The sequence below is a fragment of the Grus americana genome, chromosome 6 (genome assembly GCF_028858705.1).
Source record: "Grus americana isolate bGruAme1 chromosome 6, bGruAme1.mat, whole genome shotgun sequence".
Taxonomy (NCBI): domain Eukaryota; kingdom Metazoa; phylum Chordata; class Aves; order Gruiformes; family Gruidae; genus Grus; species Grus americana.
Window position 1 is genome coordinate 12,554,819 of NC_072857.1, and position 14,533 is coordinate 12,569,351.

A 14,533-nucleotide genomic window follows, 5' to 3' on the forward strand; every position below is an offset into this window, starting at 1 on the left:
TTTCCTCCATTACTGGCTTTACATCTTCATTCTTTATCTGAAAGTCTGTTTCCAAATAAACAGCGAATTATCAGCTATACTATTACCCAGATCTTTACCGATTCCCAAACTTAACCTCGAGGCATTGTAGTTAACTACCCAGCATTACTCAGTAGTTTCTTTATCCTCCTATAGAGTGGTTTTGTTTTATTCTTGTTATACTTCTTTTTTTTTTATCCTGCAGACTGTAGCATTCCTAACACACAGCTCTGTACCTCCACCTCTGCAACTTTTATATCTGTCCTTCTGCATTTTATTCAAAATGTACTGCTATCCTATCACATCCCTGCTATTTTTACTCAGTTTAATTATTATTGTAGTATCCAGTAGTCCCAGTTCTTGTGCTGCCCAAGTTTCTGGAGTTTGTACAGGAGCACGTTAGGTGGTGGCTGTTGGCAACTTTCTGCTCTTCTTTGAGATCAGGTGCTGCACTAATTTGCAGAACCATCACAACGACTCTACTCATCACTTCTAATCATTGATAAAAGCTTTACTCTGAGAAGGGTGGAAAAGTAAGTGTTTGGAGGAGTGGGAAACAGACCTTAAGGTGAATAGGATTTTAACAGCACATTAGGTTTACAGCTGGTTTTATTGTCCTCATCGTTGTCAGAAGTCTGGGGAAATGCTTTGCTTTGAACACAAGTGGAAACAAAATGTGACTGTCAACAGATGAGCGATCCTGCTGACTAAACACACTGTGCTGAGTGCACAAAGTCGGCGAACTGAAAATATGTTTATTTTTTTCTAATGTCTTTCGATTGTAGTAAACATGGGTGTTTCTTTTAACAATAGCAGGTACACAGCTGTTTCAGAAAGGATTGTTGATGGTGGCCTTAAAACAGTTCAACAAAACTTTGGCCGCAGGTCCTAGAAAAACAATTTCATTCTTTTCTAAATAGTGTCCTGTAACTCCGTCCAGCTGAAGAAACAAAATGGTCCTTTAAATGTTGTGCATGTGACTCTCCTAAAACACAATCAATCTAATGTGATGATTCCTCAATTTAAACAATTTAATTGCATCTCGGCAGGGTTCCACTGATGTAGATTTATGAAGGCAATGGTTTGGACCATGTAGCAAGAAATACCATTTACATGTCACTAGGACTGCAAGACAATTTGAAGAATAATATGTAGCTGAATCTGAAATGGCTAATCCATGCTCAGATTTCGCTGCTTTGTTTCACTGATAGCGATCAATATGTTTGCAAATCCTATCACACACTAAAGAACTAACAGGCATTCTTGATGCAATTGATAAGTGTAAGAAAATCCCAGCTATTTCTGCAGCTTTGCTATAGCATTACTGTAGCTCAGCGTGTGGGAACTGGTGGTGGGAACACAATAAAACCTCTGGGAATAAGATTTACAGTCTCTTTGCAAGTCCAGATTTTAAAAGTTCCCACAACTGCTTTCTGGAGTTTAGCCACTTTAAATCTGAAAAACTGACTGCTGTCAGAAACTTTTGCACCTGCTTCTGTTGTTGGCAGTACCTGTAATGAGTAGGACTGAAATGTATCATCTCTTCCTTTTCTTTATTCTTCTTTCCTGTCTTGTTATGCCTTACGTAGCCCGTGTGCAAGTTGTCCTCATGCTGTCACTTAGCCAGGAAGAAACAGAGGAGGGATCCTCATAAACTTCCACAGAGGAGCTGTGATCCTTCTAATTCTTCATTTTTAGTGTTTGCTATTATCATCACCCCCTGAACAAGTGATTTTTCAGAAAATAAATTAGCTCAACTTTTAAAAATATCAGATTTTAAAAAATGTTTTTGAATAAGTATTGATGTTAACAACAAAGTCCTATTGTTCAAGACCATATAGTAGCACAGCATGTAATGTGGGAAACAAAAAATCCACTATGCTTGTATATGTGTGTTTTAATCTGATTGGAAATATCGCTGAAACGTAGTTCACAATCCAGTGGAAACCTTCTACAGGGGATGGGTGGAAATACTGCCAGAGTTCATGTAGACATGGAAAATCTATGGTGCCTGACCTCACGGTTAGAAACGATCTCAGAACTATATATCTACCCATGTGTCCTGCTCTTACCTCAACCCAGATGCATCAATAAACATGTATGAGGTCTTTGATTCCCTTCAAATTAAATAAGTGATGCTTCAGAGTCACCAGCACTAGCAGCAGGTAGAAGGATCACTGGCTGAGAGGAGTTAGTAAGTCTGCTTGGATTTTTGGCATTAAGACTTTTCTCGAATTCTAACCAAATTTACTAACTCATGGAGGGCAACCTGCTGTACGTATCTTTTATCATCTGTTGATGTAAAGGCATTTGTAATATAACCAAATAGCTTTGCTTTTATAGATCCCCAGACTAGTATCAGCATCGGAGTTTTTGGATTGCTTTTGGTTGAAAACCCTTCACTAAGTTGCAATAAAATGGATTAACAGTGTCACTTCTATTATTGAAAACAATATATATTTGCTTGGAGATAATGAAACTGTATTTCCTACCAGTTTCGTGGCATCACATCATAGAAAAAAGAAGCATAACTATGAAAAAGATTGCGTAACTAAAAAACCACAAGTGCTACAAATGATGGCAGAGACCATAAAGAGTAGTAACTTTTAAAAAACAAAACCTCAAACCAACTCAAATCTGAACATCAGCATTGCATCACATTAGTGTATTTTTAGAAACATTTAAAAGGCAGCTCTCCTGGAGGTTATCCAGTGGCTCTGTCATGATTGCTCATGTGAAATTCAGCTGGTGCCAAGTGATGGAGTTTTCAGCTCTTGCAGATGAAACAGTGGTGGGTTTGATGTGGGGAAGAGGCGACGTGGGAGGCACTTGCTGTCCTGCAGGCGTGCAATGTGGGGGCACCTACAGTTCTCCCCAGCAAACATCCCGGGGAGCTGAGAGCTCCCTTAGGGTTGCTCCCACTGAGTTTCCTTGAGATCCTACACTTGTCATTCTGGCCGGGTGAAATAAGACCTTTGCTGGCAGCCCAGGGCTGCAGTGACCACTGGTACTTACTGTCACGGGGCCAGCTGGGTGTCTGGCACAGGGCTTCTGTCACAAGTGGCACCGTGTCCCCAGCTAGTGGCCATGAAGGCTGCAGCACTACGTTCCTGGGAATGTTCGGTGCCTGCACGGTGAGCTTGTGGTCTCACGGGAAATGTTGTCATTGTAGCTGTCTCTGCTTTGCAAGAAGAGAGATGATGATTACCCGTGCTTGTCAATCAGGCAGCTTTCCCCGGCACTGATTTTTAGCAGGCTTTTAAAAATTTCTTTGAAAAAAATAATTTAAGGCAGCATAACACTTGACATTTAACTCTCTGGTTACCATGGAAATAACATCAGTTATTCTGCAAACTTCTGACAGGTACAAGTTACAGTGAGTAGTGGGGAATCAAAATAAATAGGTAGGGAAAGCAGACTCCAAGCAAAAAAAAGGTGCAGACCTACCTGTATTGTCATACAACACTTGAACCAAAATTCTAGCGTTTAAAACAACTGATGCTTTCTTTTTAAATTATTTAGTTGTCTGAAAACACTTTTTGAAATCCAAAATTAACTATTATGTCTAATTTTTTCAGTAATCTCATGGAAGCAGCAATTCTCTTGAATAAGTTTAATCTCTCAAGTAATAAACAGCCAAGTTGTAGCTATCCCTACTGTCCGAATTTTCAAGCTCTCCGGAGCTTGTCTCTTTTAAGCAAGGATGTAATAACTGCCACCCCTCTGCCTTCGGAGTCAGTACAGGCAAATCACACAATCCTCACTGAGCAAGTCTCCCATGCAGTCCTTACTAGAGAAGATTGAAGAGTTTGATCTTGTGCAATAAACTCCTGTCTTTTCCACAGAACACATTCCATGTGGAAACCTGCCTGCCTTTTTAGCTAGAGAATATATTCAAAATAAAGAGCTAACCAGCCTGTTGTTTAGCCTAGTTACATGCTGCACTTCTGTGCTCTCGTAACTGGCATTGAGCTGGAACGAAACCTTTCCAACAGATCCTGTGCGAACTTTGCAGGAAGCTCCAATTACAACCAAGATTCAAAACCAGCTCTAATAACAAAACCAGGGACTTTGTCCAAACTTCAGGAAAGTTAGCGTCAATGGTAAAATTTGCTGCTAATATTAGGGTAGAGGGGACCATTTTGTCACACTCTGCAATACCATTACACTTAACAGATACATAGTTAAGTCGTTTGCAGGGTTGACATGCTTTCCTTAGCATGTCTGGGAAGATGCTCTTGTAAGTGTGGAAAACTATTTGTGTGCACCTACAGAGAAAGGTGTCTTTTGTTCCCATAGTTTCAAGGAGCTCCAAGGCTCCTGTTCTTCAACCAGATCGCTCTGTGTTTCATTTCCCTTTTCCCCCTTTTTTCCCCCTTTTTTCCCCCTTTTTTCCCCCTTTTTTCCCCCTTTTTTCCCCCTTTTTTCCCCCTTTTTTCCCCCTTTTTTCCCCCTTTTTTCCCCCTTTTTTCCCCCTTTTTTCCCCCTTTTTTCCCCCTTTTTTCCCCCTTTTTTCCCCCTTTTTTCCCCCTTTTTTCCCCCCTTTTTCCCCCCTTTTTCCCCCCATTTTCCCCCCTTTTTCCCCCCCCCCCCTTTCCCCCCCTTTTCCCCCCCTTTTCCCCCCCTTTTCCCCCCCTTTTCCCCCCCTTTTTTTTTCCCCCCCTTTTCCCCCCCTTTCCCCCCCCTTTTCCCCCCCTTTTCCCCCCTTTTCCCCCCTTTTCCCCCCTTTTCCCCCCTTTTCCCCCCTTTTCCCCCCTTTTCCCCCCCTTTTTCCCCCCTTTTTCCCCCCTTTTTCCCCCTTTCCCCCCTTTCCCCCCTTTCCCCCCCTTTTCCCCCCCTTTCCCCCCCTTTCCCCCCCTTTCCCCCCCTTTCCCCCCCTTTCCCCCCCTTTCCCCCCCTTTTCCCCCCCTTTTTCCCCCCTTTTTTCCCCCTTTTTTCCCTTTTTTCCTTTTTTCTTTTTTTCTTTTCTTTTTTTTTCTTTTTTTTTTTTTTGAGGACCCTCTACGTAGTATCTCAGCTTGGAACTGCAATTTCCTATCTGAAGTTATTCAGTTTGATTCAGTTTACTAAAAAAGAAAATAGATGTCTTCATTTTGGAATACTCCCTGTGTTTACACAGGTCATGGTAGTTATCTGAAACAAGCAAAGGAGTAAAATGGTGGATACTACTTAAGGGCAAGTGTTCTAAAAAAATAGAAGAAAAAGAAATGGTGGACTGGGGCTGCTCCTGATCAGCGGCCACTTCGTAAAGTGTAAGGCACAAAATCAGCTTCTGGTGTGAGAGATTGGAAGTGCTTGGAGAATGACTGCCATGTAAACATTTCAAAATTTATTCTGCATTTCTCTCATTTGTATTTCAGAAAGACGAGAAAGCCACAATAGCCAAGATGAACCGTCAGCGTGCTAATTCCATCAGCCACAACCCGCCACACTGGGGTGTTGACCGACCCTTTTATAACCACCTTGGAGCTCACCAGGTCTCCAAGGAGATGAAGAGAATGGTAATGCCTTGTTTTATGGACATTAATTTATTTTCTTCTTAATACAGTATTATATATCCCTTCCTGCTTTGTCTGAAGGCTTTTGCAGCCTCGAGGGCGTTTTCCAAATGGGGGTGGTAAATTCTACTTTGACTCCAGAAATAATAATAATTGGTACCTCTGGAGGTGAGTGATTGTGAGATGAGGCACAGGGTTATTTGAGAGGGGAAGGGAGGCTGAATGGCACAAAAAAGGCTCTTTTGTTTGACTTGTCCTATGTTCTAAAAACTCATCCAGGCTGTGTGAGAAGACGTGATTATCTACAAAAATTGCTCAGTAGCCCAAGCATTCAAACAGCAGCTGGCATACATTTGTACTAGATCATTACAGACTTCAGCACCTGCAAAGGTTTCTACCCTGCATTGTAACAGCCAGACGCTGTTCACCTTCTATAAGCTACACGCCCATGTATACTCATGGGTCCCCAGGAATCATGTCGCTGTGTTTAACTCTCGGGAATACATTCTCTGGTACACGGATTAATTGGCCTAAGGTAGCAGGCATCTTCATTTCTTGCTTATACCTTTCAGTCCTTCTAAATTAAAACGAACAAGCGCTAGTTGCCAACACAATTCGACTGAGAGCACTTTTATGGCTTATTTTACATAAAGTTGTAGTTTTTATCTGTGTTTCCTGCAATAAAGATGAAGAAAAGAGTTTCTATTATAATGGCTATTTGCAATAACACTAAAAATATTTAGCACCTCTATAATTGCATGCATAATCAGATTGCTCTATGACCTTATTAATGCTGGTTTGACTCTTCATGCGCAGTGAAAAGTGTGTATTTGTTACCTATAGTCAAAGTTCTGCTCCAGGTCACCAAAGCCTTAAAGTAGTCAAAAAACTTTTTATCATGAGATTCACTCCTACAGCTTAAAATTTTTGGCATAGCTGTAAGTACCGCATATGGTGTCTTCCAATGGGAAATGCTGGCACATTTATTAATAGTTGGTGCTAATATTATTCAATCATATTATTATTTTACAGTGCTAAACCAAATTTCTTAATCTCCATAGTAAAGTTTCTTTCATTTCTCAGATTTCCAAATGAGGGCTTCTGACAGAAGCGTACAGATCAGTGGAACTGTGCACTTTTATGTGGGCTTTTCAATAGGGTGCGCTCAATAGGCATGACATTATTAGAAGAGCCTAATCACACTAGCACATAATTATAATTATAAGTTTCTTTGAATAGCTTTTAAGGGGTTCTTGCAGCCTCCTGTTCAGAAACAAGGTGTAAGCATGCCAAATGGTATTATGCTTCTTGGTGTTAATTACAGTTTGCCGTGTCTAGCTGGTTGTTCAGTTGGAAAAACATAATTATTTATTGAAATATCAAGCTGAGTCCTAAAAACTTCACTGGCCCTCACTTGTAGGAAGAAAAGCTTCTCTTTTTTTTTTTTTCTCCTTATCTTGAACCTTTCCCTGGAATCGTATTTACCATTTTATAAATTCAGCAGCTCAGAAAATCTTTTCCACTCAATCTGCTTCTCTATGGCTTCTTGTATTAAGCTCTTGTTTGAGAGGCCGATGTTGCATGCATCAGGCTATTTCTTGAAAACCAATTTAAACCTGATTCAGATGTATTATTTTCAGCTAGATTTTTTGTTGCTCTTGGGGACTATTTTTTTTTAAATCTGTTATTTACAGTATTTCCCACTGCTTTATGTTTGAGACACATTAGCCAAAATGAAAACATGCTGCTCTCCATGGCCTAGAGACCATTTTAATATCTACTAGATGGACATTTTATTGATTAGATTGTGGGAACAATTTCTCCATCTCCTGTGTCAACTCTTTCTCTCTGTGTTAACTTCTAATTTAAATATGTATTTCTTTGTACCACCCGGCTTTGCACAGTACTTTATTTGTCTGTAATCTCTAACATTGTGCTACATGGATGTTTGCTGCTTAAATGCATGCACAGTGCACGCTGGCTGCGAACTGCCTGCTTAGAAATACAAAATACAGACAGACAGAAGGGGAGCAGAACTACAAAGGCTTTTTCCAGCGCTCCTCTGGGATGACATGTCATTGATGTTGGTAAGCCGCACCAGCTTTCAAAGCTCTTGAAAATGTGCTCTTTGTTCCACATCACCCACCTTTCCCCCAGACCTCTCGCATGTAATATATGTAGCCTTTCTTCTTGGAAACTATGAACATTAAGGTTGGATTAGTCAAAGTCGTATGCCGAAGGCAGGCAGTGCAACATTGCCTTTCTCTTGAAAACCTGGAGCTCCTTAGCACTGTAATTTCAAAACAGGGATTTATAAGGGTAATTGTAAGATAGTCCTCAGGCAGGAGCCAGGTAATGTTGCAGTGATGTGCAGTTGCATTATATTGATAATGTAGATATGAATACATTTGTGTATAAGGAGTAACATGAATGGTTATAAAGGACATAGGGTTTTTGTCACGAACTTAGAACATTTTACATTATGAAGACAACCATGTTTCCAGAAAAAAGAGAGACTTTTTTTGTGACGCTACTTACAATTCCCTGAAAGAGAATATTAAAGTTCCCTGAATTGCATTTTTGGGAGGGAACTGTTACATTTACTAGAAAAGAGGATTATTTTGGCCATTTTTCTTTCCTTTGAACGCTGGCTCTGGTAGCTGTCTCTATTCTTAGGATATATTAGCAGTAGGCCTGGATGAGACGGACTAGTATCAAAGATACCTATACAGTCCTTTCCCCCGTCCCCCCCCCCTCCTCTTTTGTCATGGCTTTTGAACACGCTGCCATGTCTGGGCTCATCCGTCGGGGTTTGTGTGGGAGGGCAGCCTGGCTGGCAGCATGGGGAGGTCTTTGGTCGCTGCTTCTCTCTGCAGTGTGCCTTGGAGCTTAACCTCTGCCGGGTCCGGCTGACTTTCCACGATGCTCCTGGGCTAAGTTGTTCCCCTGGGCACACAGGAGTTTATTCAGGCACTTGCCCACATATATAAATAAGACAAAGTATCCTACATGTGTCCATGTGGCAGTAATCTAAAATGTCCTGGAAAACTGGAGTTATTTTCCTAGTCCTGCCCTAGCTAACTGGGGCCCAAGTCAGGTGGGATTGCAGCTGTACCATGCCAGCTCATCCCGTCCTGCCCAGCAGCCCCTCCGTCTCTTCTGCGCACTGGTCTGCTTTCCAGACCATCTCCAATCCTCCTTTTTCCCCTCCCGTTGCTTAGCGGTGGCCTTTCTTGCCGTGCAGAGCCTCCAGGGAGGCAGCAAGCAGGAGACACCAAGGTTGCCCATTGCTGACCCTCACCCCCGTTGGCCGGTGGAGCCACTGCCCAGAGAAAGCTGGTCCTGGGGACTGTGCTGAGTTGGGCTGCCGGGTCAGTGGCAGGGAAAGATGTGTGGGAGGGTGAAGAGCCTTGCTCGGAGCTGGCAGCATCTGCTGGAGCCCCGGCCCTGGGAGCCCCTGTTGTTGGACAGGGTGATGCTGCAGTGTGGAGCGGGTGAAGGGCTGCCTCGCTCGCAGGGAAGCCTGGACAGGATCAGCTTTGGGGCTGTATACAGAGTATGAAAAGAGCCAGAGACAAAAGTGGTCAGTCCAGGACCAGTGACTGTATCTCTCTGGAAATGCAGACTTTTGTACTGCTCATGATGTACGCAAAGGAGCAGCATTCCCCCAAGCCTCCGCACACCAGTCTTGTCTTCCCCCACTGTCTCTCTGGTCCAGTTTTTAATTGCAAAAGGGTCAAAAATGAACAGACTTGAAAGCATTTGAGAATACAGGGGTATTTATAGCTATAACAATATTTATACACCACTAAGAAATACTTTGCTTTTCCCAGTATAGATTTCAGAGTGCTTTTATAAATATTGATGGATTTTAGACTTCTGGAAATAATACTCACATCTCAATTTTCATCAGCAAAGCAAAACTACCATTAAAAAAAAACCAGTTTGGGGATTTTAGTTGACTATAAACTGAAAGAGATTTGTTGTAAACAGCGATAAAAAGGCAAATGTTGATACCTTCCAAAATTACAGGGCTGTTCTGGATGACAAATTATTCTCTTGCATCATTTACCCTACTCAGCATTATTAAGGTCGTAGCTGGAAAACCACATCCAGTTTGGGATTGCAGTCCTTTAGGAGAATGTGGATGAATTGGAGATAGTCCTGTGGAGAAAAATACAAATTAGGAGAGTTTCAACAGTGTGATCTGTAAAGAAGTGTTGAAGAATTGGGTTTGTTTAGTCTAGAAGGGAGAAGACCAATTAGAAACAAAAGTCTTCACATACATGAAGGTTTGTAAGAATGGAAAATAATGATAAATCATTCTCCATGACTGCAAAGGGCAGGATTAAAAATAGTCATCTTAATTTGCTGCAGGGAAGATCTAAGTTAAGAAAAAGCTGCGATGCAAGGAATAGGCTGTATAAGGAGCTTGTGGAATTCCTAATTGTCCTGAAAACATTTTATTTGTTTTATTCAGGGCTTTTCAGTCTGGAGGAGCATCACAAAATCCTTTGCAAATATAGAAACAATAATGTAAAAAAATCTCTATTAGGAGAATTTATAGGGAATAAAGAATATAGGAATAATATGAGATAGATGTAAAGATTTTACTAAGTTTCCAGTCTAGGCTGCACAGAACTTCGAGGCATCAATCTCCCCTCCCCATGTACAGGAGCCAGCTATACCTGCAACATTTCTGACAGATATTTGTCTAGCCCTTGTTTAAAAACCTCAAAGGATGGAAATCCCACAGTCTTGCTGGGCATCCTTTTCAACAGTTTGGTTATTTTTCTTGATGTTTCACTTCACATTCCATCACTTCAATTTTAAAACACAGTGCTTCTTGAGCTATTCACAGTAGATAGAGGACAGTTTAATTTTCTCTCCTTTGCAGTTATCTTCTCTGTATTTGAAGAGTATTACCATGGCTCTGCACAGCTCTGATTCCCTCACCAAGTTTGTTCCCTAGTTGGTGCTTTCCAGCCTGGTGGTTGTTCTTGTTCCCCTCTGAGCACTTGCCGTTTCATCGATAAGAGGCAGCACCTGCACTGAACCCAGCATCTTCCTAAGGTTTTATTTGTGCTGCCCAGAGGACATTGGTCATTTTTGAGGTCTTACAACCAGACTTGACACAGCCTAATGCTGTCTGGTTTCCAAAAAAAACCAGCATTAGTTGTGTCATGAGAGCTACTCAGCTGTGGAAAGTCCTGTTGTTGGATCTTAAGGCTGCCATACAGCTATTATATTTATTTTACACTGGCTAGTAGGACTGAGCAGCTTAGCTTGTTCCACTGATACATGCTTTGGGGAAGGTTTACTTCAGAAACAGGTACCTCTGAGTCCTTATAATCAAATGGGAGCAGAGTGGCTAACGTGATTACTGAGCTCAGTTGTAGATGCCTGGCAGATTTCCGTTTATTTTTTCAGCTGCTGGAAAGGTTTAACATTAGGAAGTTTAGGAACAGAAAGAGGAAACCATGAAGATCTGCAATACTGATTTCACTCTGACCATGCTTCTGTCATGAGTCTCAGTACAACTAATGAAGCATTTAATTTGCAGTGAAATTGTGTATGAAGTCGATGTTAGTTACAAAGTAAAAACCAAAATAAATTAGGGATTATACACGTGTAGGAAATATGACTGCATGCAAATGTTAAAAATGTGAGACAAGGTTATAAAAATGCATCCTGGATATGGCTGGTGCAATAAAGAGCAAGCTCTTCGTTCAGGTAGGCACTGCCTGATTCCTTGTGGTGCTGCTCAGAGCTCTGCACAGTCTTCTACATGATACTTGATTGCTTGGTGTTTACTTTCTAATGAAACAACACTCATCTACAAGCCTGGTTGTTCAACCATAAAATATAATTCTTTGTCCTATTCACCCTGTCCTAAATCAAACAATTTTCTGCATGTTGCATCGCAACACTTCCTCCCTTTATGTCTCCAAGTTGCCCTTATAATGGATTTTCTTGTTACTCAGAAGTCAAAACTGGGGACCAGGTACATCAGACGAACAGATGCTATAGCTGGTTCTGTGCCAACTCTACCACTCGAACATCAGAAATTATTAAAAAATTAAAATAAAACTCAGTAAGGCAAATTTTCCTCAGTCAATCGTGCAGCTCCATCAAAGAGAAGTGGATTTGAGTCCATGCATGAGGCACCGAGGGTTCACCCTCCTTCTAAAGGTTTCATTTAACTGAAGGTCACCATTATCCTCTTTTCCAGCAATCATCTGCTAAATCTGGTAGTAGCAACACTGACGTCAGCGGAGCTGGACAGAGGCACCCAATGGAGAAGAATTTGACCCACTATTTTTTCGCTGCTATTGTAGTATGCAGAATCCCCTGAACTCGTAATCAAGCAGGGAGAAACCCTCGAGCAGTCCTTTCTGCTGTAATCTCCACGTATTGCTATAGACCTGGGAGGAAATTGTTAGTCTAGTCTGGGTTTTATATAGCCAATTTGGTTTAGATAGCTCACAAACAGCAAGGGGAGGAATCCTACCCTGCAGTTATGCTATATAATTGCTTTGGTGCTTCTGAAGAGGGTTTGCTTGATTCACATGTTCTGTGTGATCTCATATAAATGAGTGGGAGCCGTATAAAACATTGTGCATTGCTCATATTGTCAGAGGCTTCATACAGTATTGTTATCCTCATCTGCAAACCTGACTTTCATTCTAGATGATCAGGGCTTGCAATCATCCTTGATTAAATTCTTTAAAAGAGGGTAAGAGCCAGTGAGATGCAACAGCTGATCTGCAGTTGCTTTTGTGAAACTTAGGTACAATTTATATTTGTTTGGAAGTCTTGCACTGATAATTTTTCCACCATTCAATACCCTTTTCTAGAATAAATCGTAGTTGTATGGGAAAAGGTGGTTTGGATCGAGAGACTACTAAAAAGTGGCAGAGAGTTTCTGAGTGGGACTAAATTAAGCTTACAGAAATAAAGATACCAATTTCCCTTTATTCACAGAAACATTTCCTCTGATGTTCATGGTAGCAGAGGTGGAGTCGTGACACTTAGCAGAATAATTTCCAAAGCTTCCTAAAGCGGACAGTAAGCTTTAATGACAAAAGGAAGCAGGTCAGCAGCTTTGGGTCTGGTTTTCAGAAAGGGTGAACAGCTCCGGCCAGCGCCAGTGAGCGATTTCGATTAAGGCTGGTTAGGCTTGGATTCAATCTGTCTGCATTTGATTACAAGGCTATTTGACAGAAGTTTCTGTAGAAGTTTTGTGTTTATTGTCGTTTGGAGCATAGAGATGAAAGGACAGAGATTAGGGAGCCAGGAACTGATTCAGAGCATTTCTAGGCTTCCTATCTTTATGTCTTTTTCTGTTTTGCAAGTTCTGGTAACTGTTCACAAGTAAGGTGCCGAACCACATACCAGTTCACTTGAAAATGTGACCTTTGAACTGAAGAAATTTGGATTTGTGGGTTCAGAGTCAGAGTTTAATTAAAAGTAAGGGGGGAAAAATCTGTCTCAAAAGCAACCACTTACGGTCTGTAAATAGAAATCTGCTGGGCCATATAAATTCATGGGTTTGGCCAGGTCCAGTCTACCAGCTGGGGGCTGTGTATGAAATCATTTTGAGTAGAACAAAGTAGAGGGTTTCACCATCTGTGAGCAGTGCAGAGGAATGAAAGTCTATTTATCAAGTGGGTTGGGCTGCAGAAGGGGAGCACTTCAGCTTTCCTTTTTGGAGCTCATTAGTCTGTGTTCCAGCTATAGCAGACACACTCATCATATAATCTGTTTCATAAACTGGTTTTCTGCCAGTTTGTTGTTCTGCACTTAGATGCTTGTTAAATAGCCTTCCTATCAGGCTTAGTATTTTCTGTGCCAGTTCTTTCTGCACTCTGGTATAGAAATTGCATTATTTCTGGCTCGAGTGCTTTGAAGTCCTTCAGTTTTGTTTCTGCTTTTACACCTGACAGCATCTATCTTCCTAGCCCTGTCTTGTTGACCACAGGGACGAAGGCAGAATGTATAACCCTGCTGAAAACAGATGTGAATAATTAGTTTTGCAGTGGGGCCAAACCAGGTTTGTTTTTAAGTACATCAACTCTCAGCCTGTAACTCTCCTTTTCTGTTTTCCATGGTCACTGTCCCTGTGAAGCACCTTTGCTTTGCAAGTTGGCCTGACCTCTTACAAAGCTCATTTTGTCCCTAAGTCTACAGTTCTTTCCATTTCTGCTTTAACATCATATAAGTCCCATTTCAACTTTGTTCTAGAGATGAAAAAAGGTCAGGAAAAATTAATTTCTCTGTTATTTTTGCTGTTAAGATCTTTGTTGGAGTTGCCAATGAGGGTTTTAAGGTGGAATCCATGCTTCTCAGCCATGTTGCCATTAAGAAGGTCATAGAGCTCATCAGCTCCTCTACTGTCTTATTTTTGGAGCTAAATGAAAAGTTAAAAGGATGTAAAGTCTATTCCACTTTTCTTTGCATATTTACAATATGTTAATAATTGCAGCTAATGTTCTCAAAGTTAGAATTATTATTTCTAATGGTTCTTGATTTGAAGCATTATGGTATAGCACTCAGCTTGTCACAGCTTTGACAATCACTTTATCATTCTATTTAAGGAATCAGTTTTAATCTTCAAAGAAAGGGCTTAGTTAATTTAGAAGTCAAGCAGAGAGATGGCAGTCATATGAGCTTTTAGCACAATAGATATTCATAACATATCCCCCATAAAATGGTAAGCCTTAGGGACAGATGCAGTAATATAACATTCCCTCTTTTTTACCTCCTTCACATGTCTACTCCCACTGAGGATGGTCATTAAAAGTAAGTGCTTGTAAATTCAGAGCCACCTGACCTGCCATAAAAATGTGGTTTTTTGAGAAACTCATGTAGAAAAGAAGAGCGAGCAGGACTGTTCTTTGGTAGGTACTAGTGGCTTTAGGGAGCTGATTCAGCTAAGTTTGGGTTAATATTCCTGAAGTGAGAGAGAGAACTGTCTTAGTCTCAGAGCAATTATTAAATGCTATTACCTTTACATT

At 41.1% G+C, this 14,533-nt stretch overlaps 1 protein-coding gene across 3 annotated transcripts in view; it reads left to right on the plus strand.

Annotated features, from left to right (window-relative positions):
• Positions 1-14,533, plus strand: part of ADCY5 (adenylate cyclase 5) — a 220,247-nt gene that overhangs the window by 167,752 nt on the left and 37,962 nt on the right. For all 3 annotated transcript variants that reach the window (XM_054830179.1, XM_054830180.1, XM_054830181.1), the window contains one exon: positions 5,379-5,519. In XM_054830179.1, the coding sequence (XP_054686154.1) occupies positions 5,379-5,519 (141 nt within the window). The remainder of the gene's footprint in view (positions 1-5,378; positions 5,520-14,533) is intronic.